This window comes from Etheostoma spectabile, chromosome 5 (assembly GCF_008692095.1).
Source record: "Etheostoma spectabile isolate EspeVRDwgs_2016 chromosome 5, UIUC_Espe_1.0, whole genome shotgun sequence".
Taxonomy (NCBI): domain Eukaryota; kingdom Metazoa; phylum Chordata; class Actinopteri; order Perciformes; family Percidae; genus Etheostoma; species Etheostoma spectabile.
The window spans coordinates 25967078-25992148 of record NC_045737.1 but is presented as its reverse complement, the minus strand read 5'-3'; the positions used below and the strand labels follow the sequence as shown (position 1 = coordinate 25992148).

Genomic DNA, 25071 nt, shown 5'->3' with positions numbered 1-25071 from the left:
CCATTGGGAGGAACCAGCAATTTCCTGGTCGCAAGCACTAGTCTCTAACCATTAGGCCGCCAGTGTCCCATATAGTTATGGAGGCATTATTGCCAACATCCACTCCTATCAGAGAGGTAGGAGGGGGACCACTGCAGGGCTGACCCAGAGATGCACACCCCTTGCCTACATATGTTGATTAGGAAATTGTAGTTCCCAGTGGCAAAAGCTGCACTGAGATGCAATAGTACCAAACAGAAAACACTCTCCTGCATCACCATGTTTCAAAAATATAATTTGAAAAAAATAGCTGAAAATAACTGTTTCTTTTGAGTCCCCCTATGGAAGCCAGACTGATACCTGTTAATGCTAGCAACTCCTTTCTATAACTTTGCCTATTGCTATACCTGGCAACTTGGAGATAGGCCTGTAATGTAAGGGTAGAGACTTCTCTTTGACAACGTACTTCAGATGTGAGTCCGAGGTCTAGATGGTTGACAGCTTTTTTGCTTGCCCACCAGTTACGGTGTATGTTTCATCATAATCCTGTTAGATGGGTCTTGTATCAGGTGCAGTACTTGTTCTTCATCCTAATTCAGGGTTCTCTTTACAGTGTCAGAGCTGAGGGTTGTTCTGCTGGGGAACAGCTGGTCTGAGAGGAGTTCAGTGGGGAACTTCATACTGGGAGAGACTGTGTTCAACACTGAGGAAGAACCAGACCACTGTCTGAGAGAAAAGGACAGTTGCAGGACAGAGGGATCGTTCTGATCAACACTCCAGATCTGCTGCATCCCAACATCTCTGAAATCAAACTAAGAAAACATGTAGAAAACTGTGTGAGACTCTCCGATCCTGGACCTCATGTGTTCCTGCTGGTTCTACAACCTGAAGACTTCACGAGAAACACCAAGTAAAGCTTTGCCAAATCTTGAAACTCTTCGTGATCATCATTTGACCATTCATTGATACTGATATCAACATCCAGAGAGGAGAGATCAGCTTCCAAAGACAAAGATGGACAAAACCAGTCATTAAAAAGACATGATCAAAATGTGTGAGATACAGATACTTGAAGCAGAAGAACCTTGAACTTTCAGAGCTGTTAACACGTTTAATCAAACTGCAACAGAATACAATGGAGAGCATGTGAGTGTGATGTATTTGAGGATGCAGGTTTGATCATGACACAACATTGGACACATCAGTCCAGCTTTAAACCTGGTTCTGTGTGGGAGGAGAGGAGCAGGGAAGACTTCAGCAGCCAAGGCCATTTTAGGACAGACAGAGCTTCGTTCAGTCTCCAACTCATCAGAAGTGGTTAAACAATGGGAGAGGTTGTGGAGCGGGTTTCCTGGTGGAGCTGCCTGCCTTGTATGGAGAAAGTCAGGAGGTAGTGATGGAGAATCATTCAGGTGTATCTCCCTCTGTGATCCTGAGGGCGTACATGCCTTTATCCGGTCCTACCTGTGGGTCCCCTCATGATGAAGACAAGGGAGAGTTAGAGACATCCAGAACACTTTCAGCTCCGAGTCAACGACTTCACCATGATTCTGTTCACTCTGGAGTCAGATCCTAAAGCTCCAGCTGTTGTTAGTTTCTAAAAAGACAATGGCATCCAGGAGCTTTGTCAGAGCTGTGGAGGAAGATATTTTGTTTTCAACATCAACGATCAGCAGCAGATCCCAGAGCATCTGAATGCTGTGGAAATATGAGGAGTGAAGGATCCAGATGCTTCACAAAGGACACATTCACCAAGGCTCAGGTGGAGAAGGTTTCAAGACTTGAAGCTGAACTGCATGATGTGAACAAAATACTGCCGTAGGAGGTAATGATGAGAGTCAAGAGCAGAGAGTGTCTCAGGATGGTGCTGATTGGGAAGACTGGCAGTGGGAAGAGGGCAACAGCAAACACATTTTGGGCGAAAAGCACTTCAAAACCAGAATCACACCAAAGCCAGCGACCAGTCTGTAAGAAAGCAATGGGAGAGATTGATGGACGACCAGTTGTTGTCGTGAACACCCCGACTTGTTCGACAGACTTTGTCTGATGTAAGTTCCAGCAGGAGATCAAATGCATCAGCAATGTGTGTCTCCTGGACCTCATGTGGTTTTACTGGTGCTGCAGATCGGGAACTTCACACAGAAGCAAAAGACTCTGTGGAATGATCAAGAAATATTTTGGCAAGAAGTCTAAAGATTCATCATCATTATATTCACACAGAGGAGAGATGAGAGGACAGTTATTGAGAGTTATGTCGAACACTGTGATGGCTTTGTCCAAAAAACTCATCATGGACTGTGGGGAGATACAGGTCTTTAACAACAAAGATGACACAAACCGACACAAGTCAGAGAGCTGCTGACCAATATCGGACCATGGTGAAAGAAAATGGCGGCTGCTACAACAATGAGAGGTTTGACGACACAGAGGGATACATACAAATACAAGTGCAGAAGATCTTGAAAGAGAAGGAGAAGAGATGAAGAAAAAGGATGAGGACCTCCGGAGAAAACACAAGGAAGACTTTGAAAACACTGAAAACAAGTCAAAGAAGAGGAGAAAACTCAGAGTTAAAACAGCTACAGGAAAAAGAGAATGCATCAACAAGGAGCGGGAGAGAAGAGAAAGAAAGAAGGGAGGAAGATGAGAGGAGACACAAAAAACAAGAAGAAGCTTTGCGACAGGAATGGAGAAGGAAATTGAAAGCTACAGAGAAACAGCTCAATCAGAAAGAGAGCTAAAGGAAAACGCTGAGAGGAAGCTGGAGCTGTTTAAGAAAGACAAAGAGAGATCGAGAGCCTGGGATAAGGAAAGAAAGGAGATTGGACGAATACGTCAAGAGGTATAAAAAAATCTAGAGGGAGAAAACGTTCAGAGCTCCAAGAAGAGTACCATTATCGAGAAAAAAAAATGGATGTTTTTATGTGGTTGTGCTGTGCTGTTGTTTCTCTCGTTTCTATTATGTATATATTTCTGAGTTAGAACAACACAAACTGCAGACAGCCCTACAACAAGGTGGCAGGTTTACATTTATTGACTACACTACACATCAATGTCTCTATCGATTCCCAGGGCGTCATGCGAGGAGGGCCCAAAAAGATCCTGGAATGAATTGCTGTGGATGAGGGGAGGGGCCGTATAAAATGCCTTCTCCAGGGCCCAGAATTTTTACTAGCCCTTTGTGGACAGTAAAGCCATTTTCTCATATAACTCTGGACAATAGTCTTGAGTTTCCTTTTACACATGTAGCACCCAACAGGAGACATTTTTCCTTTGAGGCTGTTCTTACGTACTTAAATAATCAGTTTGATCTAAGCCGGGGGTGGCGCCTGGTAAGTTCCATTCCTTCATTTTTTTGACAATCTTGCGTGCCCCACGCAGTACCCAGAATTCCCGAATCGTGTTGTTTCCCATTAAGACATGTATTACGTAATTCTCATCCTTAGACCGGGTTCAAATTAGCACCATCTACATGCCAATGCTGGTGGCTGGTAGATTTGCTTCACTTACTAGTCGGAAAAACAATAGTTATTGAGTTGGTAAATTTAACATTACTTGCCATTTGGCTGTGGGACAGAAAAGTATTTTGAACCTGCTCTCGATGTTTGATATCTTTCAATAATGCACTAGCCCAATGATAGAAACGGCATCAAAATGCCCACACGTCACTGCTTCACTTCTCCAGACAATGGGCTGCTCTATTCATAGCACCGTGGGAGAATACACAGACTTGTATTAAGGAGCCGGTTAAATCAACTGATTCAGAACTGAAGCTCCTCTGTGTAGTGTGAAGATAAGTTCAGGGTTACAGTGCATGTTAAAGGGCCTTAATATTAATATGTGTATATTTAAAAAAAATAACTGTAAGTTTAAGACTCTGTATCATGACTGACACTAACCAGACATGTGAAATCAGGGTAGTTGAGAAGATCTCTATGCATGTTTATCTTAGCTTTGCGTAGGAGTAAAGACTGGAAGACATGGCTGTCATCAAAACTCAAAAAACACTCCCTCAAGCTACTGAAAATGGTCTTTTAGTAGTTAGACCAGGTGAGTCACAATCTGATCCAAATGTAAAGTGGATTTTGCTTTTAATTATGAAACAGCGCAAAGCTGAATAGTCAGTTTATAGACAGGACTCTTAATGCACAACTTTCATTTGTCAGTAAATCTTTAAAATTGACAGAAAACGGCTGGCATAAATATGCAGCAGCTGCATACTAAGACAATTCTAAAGGTGTTTGATGGAGCTAGCTAACAGTTTTCCCTTGCTTCCAGTCTTTGTGCCTAAGCTAGCTAAATAGCTGCTAAAATCAAATCTGTATTGAACAGACTAATATAGACTTGAAAGCTGTGCAAAAGATAATTTTAATTCGAGGAAGTCCTAATGAGTGTTAGTCGTTTGGCTAATCCCTATGCATTATTTGTTTTATTGTAACTCATTTTTTAAAACTCATTGATTCACATTCTGTATTTATAGTATTGCACCTTGATAAATATTTCTTAAGCTGGAACATGTTTTTTTGGGCTGCATGTTAGTGAAATACAGGGTTGTTTTGGAACATTTGTGTTGCGGAAGTAACCCTTGTCCTTACCTGTTTTGTACAGCCCAAGTATATAATGCTTTTTTTTACTTTAATGAGCAATTCAAGCAGCTATGGTATCACTTTTGTTTGTGATCCATTGTTCCCAATTGAAAATGAGGCTGTACAGAGTTTACCAAATAGATGCATGTATTTTCAGTCCTGGGAAGATCCTTTGTTCAGAAAGTACTTATACCACACTGTACAAAAACGAAGTTAGCCCTTCACTGAAAATGTTTTTGTTCTTCAGTAAGTATGGAAGGTAATTAGAAACTCAAGTTTTACAAAGTATTACAAATATAAACTGACAGAAACTGTCATGCTTCTTCTAAGTTTTCACCAAAGGTGTATCACTGTTCTTTATGAGCTCTTATTTGACACTTTCACAGTTCTGAATAAAATGCAGTTTGTATACTTTTTTTTCTAGGTGAATGTCTATATAATTAAATATTATATGACCAACTATTCACATCAAAAATAAATTGTACAATTTTCAATTTCTAAATGTTATTTGTGAAAAAGGAAATGTGCAACACATCCATATTTTAAGGTCATAAGAGACTAAAAGTAGTGGAAGGAGGGAGTTGTTATCCTGGAAAATAACAGAATTCAAAGTTGTTTTTCCTTATTTGAGTTTTCTACTTACACTCGCTCAGTGAGGTTGACTTCGATTGTGATTAGCATTAGTGAAGGAAGCATGTTATACTGATGTCCTGGGCCCTCATTCGGCAGTTTACTAATAGGTGAGTTTCACTCTGACAATTCAACCAGATGGTGGTGATGAAGAAGAGGAAGGCCTGAACAGACCAAATAGCTGAAGACATTCATTGAAACTGTTTTTTAAGCAACTTGTTGGCGCTTTAATTGTCCCAAATGTGTAGAGAGCTAGATGTGTGTATGGATCTGTGTTCTGTCTGTGATGGTTTATTCAATATGTTCAGGTAGGGATTAGAGTGCACTAATACATAAGTTATTTGACATTTGACACTGCAAGTCATACATTTATTGCAATTTACAACTAACACATTGGCAGACCTTAGATTTTTGTACATCCTGCAGTCCATTGGTTGGTGTAAAGTTCATGGTCTTTATGCGGTGTCTGTCCAGATATGACCTCACAGATAAAATTACATGAATTGTTTCTCTATTGTTTACCTTTGCATCAAGAAGCATCAGCTGTAGTCAAATCGGATATCCTACATTGTAAACTCCTGGCTTTGGGGCACATTTGGATGAAACATTTTTAGAAATTGCCACATATTAAAAGAATGCAGGTAGGAAAGAGTTTGACCAATTCTAAATGCTGCATTTGGAAACAGGATGAAAAATATAAATTTGTTTTACACTGAAGACAAAATTTGTAAATTTCTACTGGTGGCCTATTCAAACTAAAGCAATTTCTTTTAATGTCTAGCAAGCATTCCTTTCCATGTTACCATTGCGTGTAAAAACAAATTAGGTTTGCTTTAATGGCGTTTACTGAATTTATTTTATGAGCTGGTGGTTAAGCTTTCCAGATGTTTACATTAATTAAATTCCATTTGTTTTCTTTAGAGACCCTACCAAGGCTTAGTACTTGGCCACGCAATTAAGTTGCCAGCAATTTGATTCCATGACCCAGTTGAGGATGCTTGCCTCTTTACAAGTGCAGTCCTTAGTGCTACCAAATTTTAGAAATATCACATCCTAAATAGCATCCTCTTAGCAAGATCTTTTAGAAACTTAGGTGCAGATAAGGGAATTTGCCTTTGTTGTTTTAGAGGAAACATTTGATAAGAAAGTCCACTCAATGCTGCGCTTAAATCTCATTGCTGTGAATGCACAAATAACTAAAGCTAGCAGTAATCAACCCTCCCCTAGTCTGGTGGCAGCGCACAGTGACAGCTGTTAAATTTAAAGACTTTTTTGTAAAAAATTGGTGCTTGTTTTAAAGCATTTTAGTGATAAGGATCTTGCACAAGACAATTTAAGTGTATGAACTCAATGATGACAGAAAAGCTGTAAACAATTGACATGTTTATTGCTCAGTAAACATTGTGTAGAAAAGTTTAGCGCGAATACCGTTTTCGACCAGCCAGTAGTGGTTAACACCAGCAGAGTGAAAGCTGTGAGTAGAGGTAAAGAACATTTTCAGCAAGTGTTTGTAGGAGGTTCGGAGTTGATCTGCCGAGCTAACATAATGTAAACGTAGCTTGATTCAGCTTGTGTGTGGCATCTTAGTCAGAGAGTTCTAGTTGGAGGAACAATTCTGCCATGGCAGGAGAGGATGTGGAGCTTTCTAGAGCACTTGCGGTGGACGATGGCAGGGCCAGACTCATATACCCTCTTGCTGATCCCATCGCTGAAAGGTGAGAGGGAGGCCAGGATGGAACCACCGATCCAGACGAATACTCCTTTCTGGGGAGCGATGATCTGGAGGTGGAGAAAAATCGGTAAGATGGGGAGCAGTGATGCAGTAACATTTATGGACTGACCATTGTAAATGTTTTTATTAAGGAAACTGCCATACAACCAAAGGAAAAGATTGAAGATGTCATCTTTTGCAACTGTAACTTGATTTTCATAGTGGGTGGGGCAAGAGCAGAGATCTCCTTCTGCATGCGGTCCGCAATGCCAGGGTACTAAGTGGTGCCACCGGAGGACAGTATTAGCATACAGGTCCTTACGAATGTCTACGTCGCACTTCATGATGTGTGTGTAGTTGTCTCGTGGACACCAGCCGATTCCATTCTGACACACATGGACAGAAGTGTGTGTGACAATTAGAATTATGTCTATGCTCCTAAAGACTAGAAACAAAATACTGATGGCAGCGGATATAAGTCACTTACTGAAAAGTGTTCAGAAAACCTATACAAGATCAGAGTGATTGGTCAAAATTCAAGACTCTGTATCATGACTGACATAACCAGATGGGGGAAATTCAAATTTGGCTTCAAGGAAAGAGATTATTCAAGATTGACCAAGGAGAGGCAAGCCAGTGTGAATCCTGATAATTGCCGTTTCATAAAACGTACTTTGTGATAAAAGGGTCATTTTCACAGCCACTAGTCAATATTTGACTCATTTCTGTAGAAATACGTGTTAAACCTCAATACCACCGATAAATGAAGGCTGGAAGAGTGTCCTCGGGGAAACGGAACCGCTCGTTGCCGATGTGATGAACCTGTCCGTCAGGAAGCTCGTAGCTCTTCCAGGGTGGAAGAGGCTGAGCGGTCTGCATCTCCTGCTCAAAGTCCAGAGCCACGTAGCACAGCTTCTCCTAATGTCTCGTACAATCTCACGCTCGGACTGAAGTTCAGGAGTGAAAAATTTTGGTTTACAAAATTAAAGTAGAATCTTTTGAGGTACACTTTGTCTTTGAAAGGAAGTTAGATCCTAAACTGATCTGTTAAAGTGAAACTCATACAGTGGTGGTGAAGCGTAGCCTCTCTCTGGAGGATCTACAGAATAGTATGTCAGATCTCTGCCAGCCAGGTCAGACGCAGGAGGCATGAGGCAGAGCATAACTCATAGATGGGCACAGTGTGGCTGACACCGTCACCCGAGTCCATCACAATACCTGTGAGATAGGAACCACATTAACACACAACAGATGTTAACATAATTGAATACGAAACCAATGTCCTGCATTTGACACATTTAATGTTTTAGGATTTAACAGGCTAACTTAGAGACAGCTGTGTGTCCGACTTCTCACCGTGTGGTACGACCGGTAGGCGTACAGTGATAGGACGGCTTGGGATGGCCACATACATGGCAGGACAGTGAATGTCTCGAACATGATCTGGACCAAAAAAGAACGGTGTCACCGTAAAGCCAGGACAAACGAACAATACCCCGGTAGCTCATTCCCCAGTACGATAGTCAAGAATGTTAGTCTCAACCGATTTTGAAAGAGCATGAACACACCTGGGTCATCTTCTCCCTGTGTGGCCTGGGGTTGAGTGGAGCTCAGTCAACAGGACAGGATGCTCCTCTGGGCAACACGGAGTCGTTGTAAAGGTGTGATGCCAGAGATGTTGACAGAACAGCCCTTAGTGTAAAAGCTGTCGCATATCTATAACCAAGTGTTAGGCACATGTAAAGTCAAAGGTGGCTGAGGGCAGCTTCCACTGATTTTGTTCTCTAAATACATTGGAGGTTACTTCATTTACTAATATTTCACTGAAGATTCAAATATCCTACAGTGTAGTGAGATATGCCACTATCAATCTCCTGTTTAAAGTGATATCATCCCAATTTTACATGCATTTTCTGTGCAGTGCTTTTGGGCCAATAGTAATAGACAGTCTGAATCTCAATGACAGTCAGGAAAAATGATCTCCACCTTCTCCATGTCATCCCAGTTGGTGACGATGCCGCTGAATGGGTACTTCAGGGTCAGGATGCCCTTGCTCTGGGCCTCGTCTCCCACGTAAGCTGTCTTTCTGTCCCATTCCCACCAATCACACCCCGCCACACAAACAACCCCCTTTACTACACCTTGTTACACTGCATTCATCTGCTGGTTAGATGTTATAGTCATTGACACACAGGTGATGTTACACAATGTTGGTACCTGATGTCTGGGGCGACCAACGATGGAGGGAAGACGGCACGGGGGGCATCGTCTCCTGCAAAACCAGCTTTACACTGCCGGGAGCCGTTGTCAACAACGAGGGCTGCAACGTCATCTTCATGGCTGAAAAGGAAACATTAGATTATGCAACATGCTGCTTGTTTTTCTCCATAACACAACTTTGTTCTTTGTTGTCAATTTTTTAATTAATTTGCAGTGTCTGTAAATAAAAATTTAATAAAGTTTAATACTGTCTTAGCTTTCATCTTTCCTACCAACTCACCCACTGTTATAAAATCAGGAGTAACAGCTTAGTGATGGAACACCTGCCCGCCTGGTGAGTAAAAAGGTTGCATAACTTCTCAGCTGATTTTTTAACACTTGTGTAATATGTGGATTTACTGCAGGTTTCTCTTATGTTATGTCTTCACCCCCTCTTTTTAAACAGAACAAAACTCGACTCTATAAGCTACAGTCTCTTGAGCTGTATTTTGTATATTATGTAAATCACAGACACAGGCTGTTACTGAGCAACAAATTAAGTTTGTTATAATTCGGGGGTTTGATTTCGGATCTGAAAACAGGAAGTGTGAGATGCAGAAAGGAGAAGCCCTATTTGGACTGTCACACAACAACTTACTCACTGAAAAAGTTACAACTCAAATTTACAAATATTCCAGCACAATTGGTCTCAAAAACTTCTAAACCAAAAATAAACCATGTGACTTTCCACCATTGAAACAAAAGTGTGTGTTTTGTTTTTTTTAGACAAAGTAACTTCACAAGAACTATCATCCTAAGTGTTACAGATTGGGTTGTTGCTATCTGTCGCCAGTTAACCTTCGCCTACATGCCCAACAGTTTGTAACAACCTTTAATGTCGTTTTAAACCGCAGTTTTAGCTGCTGGGTAACGCTGATTGAGAGTCAACTTGCAAAGATACTCGTCAATGACAGGCTGATATCATCCACATTAGATAACGAAACCCAGGGTCGTTTGTGTACAGATCGGCTACCTTAGAGAAAGTACTTGCATTATTTGACCCTGAATAGCTTCTGTCAAAATGTCCAATTAACACTGACAAACAACTTTACAGGTATGATGGCTATTCGTTCAGGGGCCTGGTTAAAACTGACATGAATTAAATTTTAAAGCAGAGTAAGATGTCCGCGATGCTAGTCATCCCCTGCCTGTCCCACACCTGTGTGAGTCTGACTCTTGATCAATAGTCTTTTAATAAGACCCAACTGTAGCAGTTCGTTTTGCGATATATTTCACTAAAAAACACTTACACTTAAAACTGGCCAGAAACACTTTACCTGTGCAGGTGAGTTGGTGTGCGTCTGCCGGTGAAGTTTGCTGGTGTTTACCTACCACAGCTGTGCTGGAAATGCTGCCCCTCGAGCCAACCGCGCGGGTTTATTCGCGTACGCCGGACTGCTCGCGTTGTCCATAAAAGGTCACGCTCTCTCAGATGGCGCTCTCATTGTCAGGTGAAAAAATCCCTCGATTCTCTCAGCTCGCGTCCTGATTGGCTGGAGCAGGCATCTGTCTCAGAGGAAACAAAAAAAAAACTCAAGATGTCCACCTGATGAATGGGGTCAACCTCTCTTCATTTAGCTGGTTTTGTCTAGACCAACTCCTGAAGAAATATTTTTCTGTATAGCTGCTAATGCTTCACTGTGTTCACGGCTTGTCTCTAACTGTGTTGTTTTGCGCTGAGCCGATAGTTTGCAGTTGTTTTTTAACAGCAGAGAGTGAAACAGAACGTAACGATGTGGCCGTCTGAACAGACAGGCTGAAACTCACTATAAAGCTTCAGGGAAGCTGCAGATTCAGTGGATTAGTTCTGGATGTTCATTGAGGGACACCATTACATTTATTTCATACATTGTATTACAGAGTAGTGATTTAAGCTGCTTTAGAGTGGGGCTTGAAAGTTGCCCAAACTTTCAAGCCCCACTCTAAAGCAGCTTAAAGCAGGTAAAAAATTGTTGATGTGGATAAAGAAGTCAAGAAAAGATGGAAACATCTCCAAAGGCATCAAATGACAGATAGACATTCGTACAAAATGTCACAAAAAGTTAGATTTTATTTCCATCATTTACACTTTCAAATAACAAAAAACAAAAATGGCATCTGTAAAAGTTTGGGCACCTGCGAGTTAAACCTTGTATTGCCCCCTTTGGACAAGTATCACAGCTTGCAATTCTTCTTACAAGTCTTCTAGGTCTTTGAGATTTCCGGGCTGTCTGTCACGCACTGCTTTTTTAAGGTCTATCCATAGATTTTCAATATGTTGAGTCAGGAGATGTGAAGGCCAGGCAAAACACAATTGAAATATGTGTGCAGGGCAACTTTAATCACCTTATTCATCTATAATAATCATTTAAGATTGTTTGTAACTGTATTTGCTTCCTGTCATGTTATTGAGGCTAGAGTTTGCAATGTACAGTTTCACATTCAATGCATTTCCTTTAATACACGTTTAAACAATGTATTGCTCACTATGAAGAGTGTTGATTGTGTTGGAAACAGTAAGGAAGAGATTTGACGTCAGATTTTTTTCGTACTATCAGTGTTTTTGTTTTTCAGGTTCTTCACTGTGCCGAGAGAGATGTTATATCTGATGTAATACAAAGGGTAGGAACAGAAACATCGTGTGAATGGTGGTGGTTTTGGTATGGTTTCAAGCTGCAAGGAAATCCTGCAAATCAGGAATGTCAATGTGAGTTTATAGTTGACTCATTACAATATTATGCTCCCTGTGTTCTTCTCTTTGACTGAAAGCCTTGAAGTCTTATCTTGTGCATAATTTGACACTATCTTCCCAAATTATAGCTTGTTTGGGATATTTTGAGTCTCCAATACATTTTGAAAGGTTGTTGAGTTTGGAGAATGTTTGGATGCACATGTTTATAATTTGACCCACATGGGATTGCACAGTGGGTGTAATGAATCACATGAAATGGTCTTCTTAGACAGTTGAATGTGTGTGAGTGGCTTGATGATGAGCTTATTTTTAATAACTTACATGCAGTGATGGTTAGTGTGAATAAAGAATTTGGTTTCACACAGGACCAAACACTATCTTCTGGGTGGGAGTCTGTGTTCCATCCACTCCCAAACTCTTCCAAACGCAATAGTAGGAACAGTGAATTGAGAGCAGCCTCAATAAACACACAGATGCCAAAAAATACATGATATTTCACAGTTTTAGACTGTATTTATTTAGCGTAACTGGGTTCTTGTGCCCTATGAAGTATAGTTTTGTGTTTGATTTCTTAACCCCCCTTGGATCTGAGAAATTATGCACAAAAATGCACAAGACAGATTTCTCTGGCTTAAGTTTTCGTCTCTAAGGGTAATTTTGAAACCTTGAAAGGTGACTGTTTTTGTGTCGCTGTGAATTCCAAGTATTTGTCGACTATTCACTGGAAACCTCTACTTCCTCCCAAACCCTCAGCTAACTGCTTGGTTTGTTCCGTCCCTCATCTTTTATCCTTCTCTACATCCTCACTAATATACTGTCAAAACTTCAAAGTTTCTAAGTATATCAGTAAAATGTAGTTGAAGTACTTAAGTAAAGTTTGGTTTTGCAGTAGTGTGGGCATTTCACGCTTAGTGTTTTCCAATTTATATAAGATGTTTCTGGATTATAATTACTGGAGCTTCAATTTTTTTTCAGTGTTTTAAACATTTAACTGGTACTTGAGACACAATGACGCAACCTGTGACATATGTCCCAACCCCCTGTCCCCGCCCAATTCTGCTAAAATACATACAAATTTCCTGCTTTACACTCAGATTGTAGTTCTACATCAACTTTTTTTTCAAAACACTTCCTACAATTCTCTACATTTGGCACAACCTACTATCCACTCTGACTCCTCACATGGACAACGCCATGTTGCACAATAAAAGGCCACAGATGAGCTTTTCTGTTCTTGGCCTACAGTACAGTACATTGAGTACAGTAAGAGGAGGAAGATGGAAAGCGAGAGAGACCAAAAAAATCTGAGTCCAGGCCACTTTTGTCTGACAGTGAGGGAGTTTTGGTAGAGAGGAATAACAAACTTGAGAAGCCTTAAAGTGAAATCTATGACTGCAATCCCATACGTATGTTTATACAATCCTGCAAGCTATGGCAGATGCACCTGCAGATAAGCTTAGAAGATTTTCAGGGCTGGGTTCCCCATGCTTGGTGAAGTTCCCATTTTGTTGGTTAGGGGGAACATTGTCTGTAATGTTGATGAAGTAACTGTGGGTCAGACTGAAAACAGAAGACAGGATCAGCCTATTTGGTGTTCCTGTTATTTTGTGTCCACACCATGAACCTGCAGAACATGTCAGTACATTTAATTATGACCAGAAATGTCCTCTTTCAAGAATTATGCTTTTGTAAAGCATAACAATATTTAATTAAGAAAAAAAATTCAAAAGCTTTTTGCTTTTTTAACTTCTAACTTGTGTTACCTGACACTGTTTTCAGATTTCAGGGTGGGGGGTGCGGTCCTCGCTAGGTGTGACCCTCCCCTGCATATCGGACCAAAGCTTCTTCCCATCGTTGTCCTTGTAAGGACTTAACGGCAGCTGAGCCACTAAAGGACACACTGCTGCTAGGAGGGGAAGTTAGATTCACTGAAGTCTGGCTAACACTCGGGTGTTATATGCAACACAAATGAGGAAGTGTTCTTTAAACTTTAAAAAAAACGTTATAAAATTAAAATACTTTAGTGAGCTCAGGAATACTTTACATGTTGAACGAAAAACCATTCTTCAAAATGAATATTTTAACTTCTACGTTCTGTTGTACTCCTACAAGACTGGAAAGGAGTTGTAATGAGTAGTTTGGCTAAGGCATTGTGCTGCTCCTTTCCTATATGGACATAAGTGCAGATAAAATTCAATCACAGGACATACACACCTGCTGTCCTGCTGGCTTGAGATGTACAACACATATACTTTATTTCCACAACATTTAGCCAAAGGATGCCGGTAAAAATACGCTCATAAAATAATGCAGGATTCCAATTGGTGTCACTCAAAATAAACTGTGACTTTACTCAGTACAATTTGTAGATATTTGTACTTGAGTAGTTTAATTTTCGCTCCTTTCTACTTACAGTTCAGTATTTATGTTTTTATTCCACAACATTTATCTGAAAGTGTAAAAGTACTTTGCATAAAGTTTAAATGCCAAAATAAATATATGTTGAATTTATCAGATATACATCTTATAGATTAGATAGATAGAGAGATGACAATACTTTTTATCCCCTGGGGGGGAAATTGGTTGTTTTATCCTGGACCTCATGTGTTCCTGCTGGTTCTACAACCTGAAGACTTCACTGAGAAACACAAAGTAAAGCTTTGCCAAATCTTGAAACTCTTCTGTTATCAATCATTTGACCATTCATTGATACTGATATCATCACCCAGAGAGGAGAGATCAGCTTCCAAAGACAAAGATGGACAAAACCAGTCATTAAAAGACATGATCACAATGTGTAGATACAGATACTTGAAGCAGAAGAACCTTGAACTTTCAGAGCTGTTAACACGTTTAAATCAAACTGCAACAGAATACAATGGAGAGCATGTGAGCTGTGATGTATTTGAGGATGCAGGTTTGATCATGACACCAACATCTGGACACATCAGTCCAGCTTTAAACCTGGTTCTGTGTGGGAGGAGAGGAGCAGGGAAGACTTCAGCAGCCAAGGCCATTTTAGGACAGACAGAGCTTCGTTCAGTCTCCAATCATCAGATGTGGTTAAACAATCGGGAGAGGTGTGTGGAGTCGGGTTTCCTGGTGGAGCTGCCTGCCTTGTATGGAGAAAGTCAGGAGGTAGTGATGGAGAGATCATTCAGGTGTATCTCCCTCTGTGATCCTGAGGGCGACATGCCTTTATCCTGGTCCTACCTGTGGGTCCCCTCCATGTGAAGACAAGGGAGAGTTAGAGACCATCCAGAACACTTTCAGCTCTCGAGTCAACGACTTCACCATGATTCTGTTCACTCTGGAGTCAGATCCTAAAGCTCCAGCTGTTGTTAAGTTTCTAAAAAGACAATGGCATCCAGGAGCTTTGTCAGAGCTGTGGAGGAAGATATTTTGTTTTCAACATCAACGATCAGCAGCAGATCCCAGACTCTTGATGCTGTGGAAAATATGAGAGTTGAAGGATCCAGATGCTTCACAAAGGACACATTCACCAAGGCTCAGGTGGAGAAGGTTTCAAGACTTGAAGCTGAACTGCATGATGTGAAACAAAATACTGCCGTAGGAGGTAATGATGAGAGTCAGAGCAGAGAGTGTCTCAGGATGGTGCTGATTGGGAAGACTGGCAGTGGGAAGAGTGCAACAGCAAACACCATTTTGGGCGAAAAGCACTTCAAACCCAGAATCACACCAAAGCCAGCGACCAAGTCTTGTAAGAAAGCAATGGGAGAGATTGATGGACGGCCAGTTGTTGTTGTGAACACCCCCGACTTGTTCGACAAGACTTTGTCTGATGATAAAGTTCAGCAGGAGATTCATAAATGCATCAGCATGTTGTCTCCTGGACCTCATGTGTTCTTACTGGTGCTGCAGATCGGGAACTTCACACAGAAGAAAAGACTCTGTGGAACTGATCAAGAAATATTTTGGCAAGAATCTAAGATTCATCATCATTATATTCACCAGAGGAGACGATCTGGAGGACCAGTTATTTGAGAGTTATGTCGAACACTGTGATGGCTTTGTCAAAAAACTCATCATGGACTGTGGAGGGAGATACCAGGTCTTTAACAACAAAGATGACACAAACCGCACACAAGTCAGAGAGCTGCTGACCAATATCGAGACCATGGTGAAAGAAAATGGCGGCTGCTACAACAATGAGATGTTTGACGACACAGAGGGATACATACAAATACAAGTGCAGAAGATCTTGAAAGAGAAGGAAGAAGAGATGAAGAAAAAGGATGAGGACCTCCGGAGAAAACACAAGGAAGACTTGAAAACACTGAAAAGCAAAGTCAAAGAAGAGGAGAGAGAACTCAGAGTAAAACAGCTACAGGAAAAAGATGAATGCATCAACAAGGAGCGGGAGAAGAGAAAGAAAGAACGGGAGGAAGATGAGAGGAGACACAAAAAACAAGAAGAAGCTTTGCGACAGGAATGGAGAAGGAAATTGGAAGCTTCAGAGAAAACAGCTCAATCAGAAAGAGAGCTAAAGGAAAACGCTGAGAGGAAGCTGGAGCTGTTTAGAAAAGAGACAAAGAGAGATCGAGATGCCTGGGATAAGGAAAGAAAGGAGATCTGGGAACGAATACGTCAAGAGGATAAAAAAAATCTAGAGGAGGAGAAAAACAGCTTCAGGAAGCTCCAAGAAGAGTACCATTATAAGAGAAAAAAATGGATGTTTTATGTGGTTGTGCTGCTGTTGTTTCTCTCGTTTCTATTATGTTATATATATTTCTGAGTTAGAAACACACAAACTGCAGACAGCCCTACAACAAAGGTGGCAGGTTTACATTTATTGACTACACTACACATCAATGTCTCTATCTTGATTACCCAGGGCCGTCATGCGAGGAGGGCCCAAAAAGATCCTGGAATGAATTGCTGTGGATGAGGGGAGGGGCCGATAAATAATGCCTTTCTACAGGGCCCAGAATTTTTTACTACGCCCCTTTGTGACAGTAAAGCCATTTTCTCATATTAACTCTGGACAATGTCTTGAGTTTTCCTTTTACACATGTAGCACCCAACAGGAGATTTTTCCTTTTGAGGCGTGTTCTTACTTACTGTAAATAATCAGTTTGATCTAAGCCGGGGTGGCGCCTGGGTAGTTCCATTCCTTCCATTTTTTTGACAATCTTGGCGTCCGCCCTCACGACAGAATTTCCCGAATCGTGTTGTTTCTCCATTAAGACATGTATTACGTAATTCTTCATCCTTAGACAGGGTTCAAAATTAGCACCATCTACATGCCAAATGCTGGTGGCTGGTAGATTTGCTTCACTTACTAGTCGAAAAACAATAGTCTATTGAGCTGCTGGTAAAATTTTAACATTTACTTGCCATTTGGCTTGTGGACGAAAAGTTAATTTTGAACCCTGCTCTCAGATGTTTATATTCTTTCAATAATGCACTAGCCCAATGATAGAAACGGCATCAAAATGCCCACACGCTCACTGTCTTCACTTCTCCAGACAATGGGCTGCTCTATTCACTAGCCGTGGGAGAATACACAGACTTTGTATTAAGGAGCCAGTCAAATCAAACTGATTCAGACATCTGAAGCTCCTCTGTGTAGTGTGAAGATAAGTTCAGGGTTACAGTGCATGTGTAAAGGCGCTTAATATTAATATGTGTATATTTAAAAAAAAATAACTGTAAGTTTAGACTCTGTATCATGACTGACACTAACCAGACATGTGAAATTCAGGGTTAGTTGAGAAGATCTCTATGCATGTTTATCTTAGCTTTGCGTAGTAGAAAGACTGGAAGCACTGGCTGTCATCAAAACTCAAAAAACACTCCCTCAAGCTACTGAAAATGGTCTTTTTAGCTAGTTAGCTACCAGGTGAGTCACAATCTATCCAAATGTAAAGTGGATTTGCTTTTAATTATGAAACATGGCAAAGCTGAATAGTCCAGTTTATAGACAGGACTCTTAATGCACAACTTTCATTTGTCAGTAAATCTTTTAAAATTGACAGAAAACGGCTGCATAAATATGCAGCAGCTGCATAGCTAAGACAATTCTAAAGGTGTTTGATGGAGCTAGGCTAACAGTTTTCCCTTGCTTCCAGTCTTTGTGCTAAGCTAGCTAAAATAGCTGCTAAAATAAATCTGTATTGAACAGACTAATTAGACTTGAAAGCTGTGCAAATAAGATAATTTATTAAATGTCAGAGAAGTCCTAAATGAGTTGTTAGTCGTTTGGCTAATCCACTATGCATTATTTGTTTTATTGTAACTCATTTTTTAAACTCATTGATTCACAAATTCCTGTATTTATAGATATTGTCACCTTGATTACTAATACTTCTTAAGCTGGAACATGTTTTTTTGGGCTGCATGTTAGTGAAAATCACAGGGGTTGTTTGGGAACATTTGTGTTGCTGGAAGTAACCCTTGTCCTTACCTGTTTTGTACAGCCCAAGTATATAATGCTTTTTTTTACTTTAATGAGCAATTCAAGCAGCATATGAGTATCACTTTTGTTTGTGATCCATTGTTCCCAATTGAAAATGAGGCTGTACAGAGTTTACCAAATAGATGCATGTATTATTCAGTCCTGGAGAAGATCCTTTTGTTCAGTAAAAGTACTTATACCACACTGTACAAAAACGAAGTTAGCCCTTCACTGAAAATGTTTTTTGTTCTTCAGTAAGAGTATGGAAGGATAATTATGAACTCAAGTTTTACAAAGTATTACAAATATAAACTGACAGAAACTGTCATGCTTCTTCTAAGTTTCACCAAAAGGTTGTATCACTGTTCTTTAATGAGCTCTTATATTTGACACTTTCACAGTTCTGATAAAATGCAGTTTGTATACTTTTTTTCTAGGTGAAATGTCTATATAATTAAATATATATATTGACCAACTATTCACATCAAAATAAATGTACAATTTTCAATTTTCTAAATGTTATTGTGAAAAAAGGAAATGTGCAACACATCCATATTTTAAGTCAATAAGAGACTAAAAGTAGTGGAAGGAGGGAGTTGTTATCCTGTGGAAAATAACAGAATTCAAAGTTGTTTTTCCTTATTTGAGTTTTCTACTTACACTCAGCTCCAGTGAGGTTGACTTCAGGATTGTGATTAGCATTAGTGAAGGCAGCATGTTAATACTGATGTCCTGGGCCCTCATTCGGCAGCTTTACATAATAGGTGAGTTTCACTCTGACAAATTCAACCCAGATGGTGGTGGTGAAGAAGAGGAAGGCCTGAACAGACCAAATAGCTGAAGACATTCACTTGAAACTGTTTTTAAGCAACTTGTTGGCTCTTTAATTGTCCCAAAATGTGTAAGAGCAGCTAGATGTGTGTATGGATCTGTGTTCTGTCTGTGATGGTTTATTCAATATGTTTCAGGTAGGGATTAGAGTGCACTAATACATAAAGTTATTTGACATTTTGACACTGCAAGTCAATACATTTATTGCAATTTACAACTAATCCATTGGCAGACCTATAGTATTTTGTCACATCCTGCAGTCCATTGGTTGGTGTAAAGCTTCATGGTCTTTATGCAGGTGTCTGTCCAGATATGACCTCACAGATAAAATTACATGAAATTGTTTCTCCTATTGTTATCCTTTGCATCAAGAAGCATCAGCTGTAGTCAAATCAGGGATATCCTACATTGTAAACCTCCTGGCTTTGGGGCACATTTGGATGAAACATTTTTAGAAATTGCCAAATATTAAAAGAATGCAGGTAGGAAAGAGTTTGACCAAATTCATAAATGCTGCATTTGGAACACAGGATGAAAAATATAAAATTTGTTTTACACTGAAGACAAAATTTGTAAATTTCTACATGGTGGCACTATTCAAACTAAAGCAATTTCTTTTAATGTCTAGCAAGCATTCCTTTCCATGTTACCATTGCGTGTAAAAACAAATTAGGTTTGCTTTAATGGCGTTTACTGAATTTATTTTATGAGCTGGTGGTTAAGCTTTCCAGATTGTTTTACATTAATTAAATCTCATTTGTTTTCTTTAGAGACCTTACACCAAGGCTTAGTACTTGGCCACGCAATTAAGTTGCCAGCAATTTGATTCCATGACCCAGTTGAGGATGCTTGCATCTTTACAAGTGCAGTCCTTTAGTGCTACCAAATTTTAGAAATATCACATCCTAAATAGCATCCTCTTAGCAAGATCTTTTAGAAACTTAGGTGCAGATAAGGGAATTTGCCTTTGTTGTTTTAGAGGAAACATTTGATAAAGAAAGTCCACTCAATGCTGCGCTTAAATCTCATTGCTGTGAATGCACAAATAACTTAAAGCTAGCAGATAATCACCTCCCCTAGTCTGGTGGCAGCAGCACAGTGATCAGCTGTTAAAATTTAAAGACTTCTTTTGTAAAAATTGTGCTTTGTTTTAAAGCATTTTTAGTGATAAGGATCTTGCACAAGACACATTTAAAAGTGTATGAACTCAATGATGACAGAAAAGCTGTAAACAATATTGACATTTTATTGCTCAGTAAACATTGCTGTAGAAAAATGTTTAGCGAGAATACCGTTTTCTTTGACCAGCAGTAGTAGTTAACACCAGCAGAGTGAAAGCTGTGAGTAGAGGTTAAAGAACATTTTCAGCAAGTGTTTGTAGGAGGTTCGGAGTTGATCTGCCGAGCTGAAACATTAATGTAAACGTAGCTTGATTCAGCTTGTGTGTGGCATCTTAGTCTGAGAGAGTTCTAGTTGGAGGGAACAATTCTGCCAGGGCAGGAGGGGATGTGGAGCTTTCTAGAAGCACTTGCGGTGGACGATGGCAGGGCCAGACTCATCATACTCCTGCTTGCTGATCCACATCTGCTGAAAGGTTGAGAGGGAGGCCAGGATGGAACCACCGATCCAGACGGAATACTTCCTTTCTGGGGGAGCGATGATCTGGAGGTGAGAAAAATCGGTAAGATGGGGAGCAGTGATGCAGTAACATTTATGGACTGACCATTGTAAATGTTTTTATTAAGGAAACTGCCATACAACCAAAGGAAAAGATTAAGAGTCATCTTTTGCAACTGTACCTTGATTTTCATAGTGGGTGGGGCAAGCGCAGAGATCTCCTTCTGCATGCGGTCCGCAATGCCAGGGTACATAGTGGTGCCACCGGAGAGCACAGTATTAGCATACAGGTCCTTACGAATGTCTACGTCGCACTTCATGATGCTGTTGTAGGTTGTCTCGTGGACACCAGCCGATTCCATTCCTGAACACATGGACAGAAGTGTTTGTGACAATTAGAATTATGTCTATGCTCCTACAAGACTAGAAACAAAATACTGATGGCAGCGGATATAAGTCACTTACTGAAAAGTGTTCAGAAAACCTATACAAGATCAGAGTGATTGGTCAAAATTCAAGACTCTGTATCATGACTGACAATAACCCAGATGGGGGAAATTCAAATTTGCTTCAAGGAAAGAGATTATTCAAGATTGACCAAGGAAGAGGCAAGACCAGTGTGAATCCTGATAATTTGCCGTTTCATAAAACGTACTTTGTGATAAAAGGGTCATTTTCACAGCACTAGTCAATATTTGACTCATTTTCTGTAGAAATACTGTGTTAAACCTCAATACCCACCGATAAATGAAGGCTGGAAGAGTGTCTCGGGGCAACGGAACCGCTCGTTGCCGATAGTGATGACCTGTCCGTCAGGAAGCTCGTAGCTCTTCTCCAGGGTGGAAGAGGCTGAAGCGGTCTGCATCTCCTGCTCAAAGTCCAGAGCCACGTAGCACAGCTTCTCCTTAATGTCTCGTACAATCTCACGCTCGGCTGAAGTTCAGGAGTGAAAATATTTTGGTTTACAAAATTAAAGTAGAATCTTTTGAGGTTACACTTTGTCTTTGAAAGGAAAGTTAGATCCTAAACTGATTCTGTTAAAGTGAAACTCATACCAGTGGTGGTGAAGCTGTAGCCTCTCTCTGTGAGGATCTTCATCAGATAGTCTGTCAGATCTCTGCCAGCCAGGTCCAGACGCAGGATGGCATGAGGCAGAGCATAACCCTCATAGATGGGCACAGTGTGGCTGACACCGTCACCCGAGTCCATCACAATACCTGTGAGATAGGAACCACATTAACACAACCAACAGATGTTCCAACATAATTGACTACGAAACCCAATGTCCTGTCATTTGACACATTTAATGTTTTAGGATTTAACAGGCTAACTTAGAGACACGCTTGTGTCCGACTTCTCACCTGTGGTACGACCGGAGGCGTACAGTGATAGGACGGCTTGGATGGCCACATACATGGCAGGACAGTTGAATGTCTCGAACATGATCTGGACCAAAAAGAAACAGGTGTCACCGTAAAGCCAGGACAACCGAACAATACCCCGGTAGCTCATTCCCCAGTACGATAGTCAAGAATGTTAGTCTCAACCGATTTTAAAGAGCATGAACACACCTGGGTCATCTTCTCCCTGTTGGCCTTGGGGTTGAGTGGAGCTTCAGTCAACAGGACAGGATGCTCCTCTGGGGCAACACGGAGCTCGTTGTAAAAGGTGTGATGCCAGATCTGTTTGACAGAACAGCCACTTAGTTTGAAAAGCTTGTCGCATTACTCTATAACCAAGTGTTAGGCAAATGTAAAGTCAAACGGTGGCTGAGGGCAGCTTCCACTGATTTTGTTCTCTAAATACATTGGAGGTACTTCATTTACTAATATTTCACTGAATGATCAAATATCCTACAGTGTAGTGAGATATGCCACTATCAATCTCCTGTTTAAAGTGATATCATCCCAATTTTACATGCAATTTTCTGTGCAGTGCTTTTGGGCCAATAGTAATAGACAGTCTGAATCTCAATGACTCAGGAAAACATGATCTCACCTTCTCCATGTCATCCCAGTTGGTGACGATGCCGTGCTCAATGGGGTACTTCAGGGTCAGGATGCCCCTCTTGCTCTGGGCCTCGTCTCCCACGTAGCTGTCTTTCTGTCCCATTCCCACCATCACACCCTGCCCACACAAACACCCCCTTTACTATCACTTGTTACACTGCATTCATCTGCTGGTTAGATGTTATAGTCATGACACACAGGTGATGTTTACACAATGTTGGTACCTGATGTCTGGGGCGACCAACGATGGAAGGGAAGACGGCACGGGGGGCATCGTCTCCTGCAAAACCAGCTTTACACATGCCGGAGCCGTTGTCAACAACGAGGGCTGCAACGTCATCTTCCATGGCTGAAAAGGAAACATTTAGATTAATGCAACATGCTGCTTGTTTTCTCCCATAACACAACTTTGTTCTTTTGTCAATTTTTTTAATTAATTTGCAGTGTCTGTAAATAAAAATTTAAATAAAGTTTAATACTGTCTTAGCTTTCATCTTTTCCTACCAACTCACCCACTGTTACAAAATCAGGAGTACAGCTTAGTGATGGAACACCTGCCCGCATGGTGAGTAAAAAGGTTGCATAAACTTCTCAGCACTGATTTTTAACACTTGTGTAATATGTGGATTTACTGCATGGTTTCTCTTAATGTTATGTTCTTCACCCCTCTTTTTAAACAGAACAAAACTCGACTCTATAAGCTACAGTCTCTTGAAGCTGTATTTTTGTATATTATGTAAATCACAGCACACAGGCTGTTACTGAGCAACAAATTAAGTTTGTTATAATTCAGGGGGTTTGATTCTGGATCTGAAACAGGAAGTGTGAGATGCAGAAAGGAGAAGCCCTAATTTGGACTGTCACACACACAACTTACTCACTGAAAAAGTTACAACTCAAATTTACAAATATTCCAGCACAAGTTGGTCTCAAAAACTTCTAAACACAAAAAATAAACCATGTGACTTTCCACATTGAAACAAAAGTGTGTGTTTTGTTTTTTTTAGACAAAGTAACTTCACAAGAAATATCCTAAGTGTTTACAGATTTGGGTTGTTGCTCATCTGTCGCCAGTTAACCTTCGCCTACATGCCCAACAGTTTGTAACTAACATTTTAATGTCGTTTTAAACCGCAGTTTTAGCTGCTGGGTAACGCTGATTGAGAGTCAACTTGCAAAGATCTCGTCAATGACAGGCTGATATCATCCACATTAGATAACGAAACCAGGGTCGTTTGTGTACAGATCGGCTACCTTAGAGAAGTACTTGCATTATTTTGACCCTGAACATAGCTTCTGTCAAAATGTCCCAATTAACACTGACAAACAACTTTACAGGATATGATGGCTATTCGTTCAGAGGGCTGGTTAAAACTGACATGAATTAAATTTTAAAGCAGAGTAAGATGTCCGCGATGCTAGTCATCCCCTGCCTGTCCCACACCTGTAGTGAGTCTGACTCTTGATCAATAGATCTTTTAATAAGACCCAACTGTAGCAGTTTCGTTTTGCGATATTTCACTAAAAAAACACTTACACTTAAAACTTGCCAGAAACAGCTCTTACCTGTGCAGGTGAGTTTCGGGTGCGTCTGCCGGTGAAGTCTTGCTGGTGTTTACCTACCACAGCTGTGCTGGAGAATGCTACCCCTCGAGCCAAACCGCGCGGGTTTTATTCGCGTACGCCGGACTGCTCGCGTTGTCCATAAAAGGTCACGCTCTCTCAGCTGGCGCTCTCATTGGTCCAGGTGAAAAAGATCCCTCAGATTCTCTCAGCTCGCGTCCTGATTGGCTGGAGCAGGCATCTGTCTTCAGAGGAAACAAAAAAAAAACTCAAGATGTCCACCTGATGAATGGTGGTCAACATTCTCTCTCATTTAGCTGGTTTTGGTCTAGACCAACTCCTGAAGAAATATTTTTCTGTATAGCTGCTAAATGCTTCACTGTGTTCACCGGCTTGTCTCTAACTGTGTCTGTTTGCTGCTGAGCCGATAGTTTGCAGTTGTTTTTTAACAGCAGAGAGTGAAACAGAACGGTAACGATGTGGCCGGTCTGAACAGACCAGGCTGAAACTCACTATAAAGCTTCAGGGAAGCTGCAGATTCAGTGGATTAGTCTCTGGATGTTCATTGAGGGACACCCATTACATTTATTTCATACATTGATATTATACAGAGTAGTGATTTAAGCTGCTTTAGAGTGGGGCTTGAAAGTTGCCCAAACTTTCAAGCCCCACTCTAAAGCAGCTTAAAAGCAGGTAAAAAAATGTGTTGATGTGCATAAAGAAGTCAAGAAAAGATGGAAACATCTCCAAAAGGCATCAAATGACAGATTAGACATTCGTACAAAATGTCACAAAAA

General features: G+C 40.7%; 1 protein-coding gene and 3 pseudogenes across 2 annotated transcripts in view; 2 read left to right on the top strand and 2 right to left on the bottom strand.

Moving 5' to 3' along the window:
• Nucleotides 1–1061: 1061 nt before the first annotated feature.
• The window catches only part of LOC116689954 (actin, non-muscle 6.2), a 30321-nt gene continuing 6311 nt past the window's right edge, over nucleotides 1062–25071 (bottom strand). The window contains exons 1-10 of one of the 2 annotated variants that reach the window (XM_032516696.1): nucleotides 24278–24418; nucleotides 22936–23060; nucleotides 22701–22829; nucleotides 22274–22384; nucleotides 22064–22148; nucleotides 21758–21919; nucleotides 21444–21635; nucleotides 20885–21066; nucleotides 20546–20747; nucleotides 1062–1097 (exon numbers count right to left, since the gene is read on the bottom strand). In XM_032516696.1, the coding sequence (XP_032372587.1) occupies nucleotides 20604–20747; nucleotides 20885–21066; nucleotides 21444–21635; nucleotides 21758–21919; nucleotides 22064–22148; nucleotides 22274–22384; nucleotides 22701–22829; nucleotides 22936–23058 (1128 nt within the window). In that variant the 5' untranslated portion in view covers nucleotides 23059–23060; nucleotides 24278–24418 and the 3' untranslated portion in view covers nucleotides 1062–1097; nucleotides 20546–20603. Of the gene's footprint in view, nucleotides 1098–20545; nucleotides 20748–20884; nucleotides 21067–21443; nucleotides 21636–21757; nucleotides 21920–22063; nucleotides 22149–22273; nucleotides 22385–22700; nucleotides 22830–22935; nucleotides 23061–24277; nucleotides 24419–25071 lie in introns of those variants that run through there. The other variant, XM_032516695.1, reaches the window with a different exon arrangement.
• Nucleotides 1688–2462, top strand: LOC116689411 (GTPase IMAP family member 7-like; annotated as a pseudogene).
• LOC116689407 (actin, non-muscle 6.2-like) lies at nucleotides 6783–13032 on the bottom strand (annotated as a pseudogene).
• LOC116689933 (GTPase IMAP family member 8-like) lies at nucleotides 14431–19415 on the top strand (annotated as a pseudogene).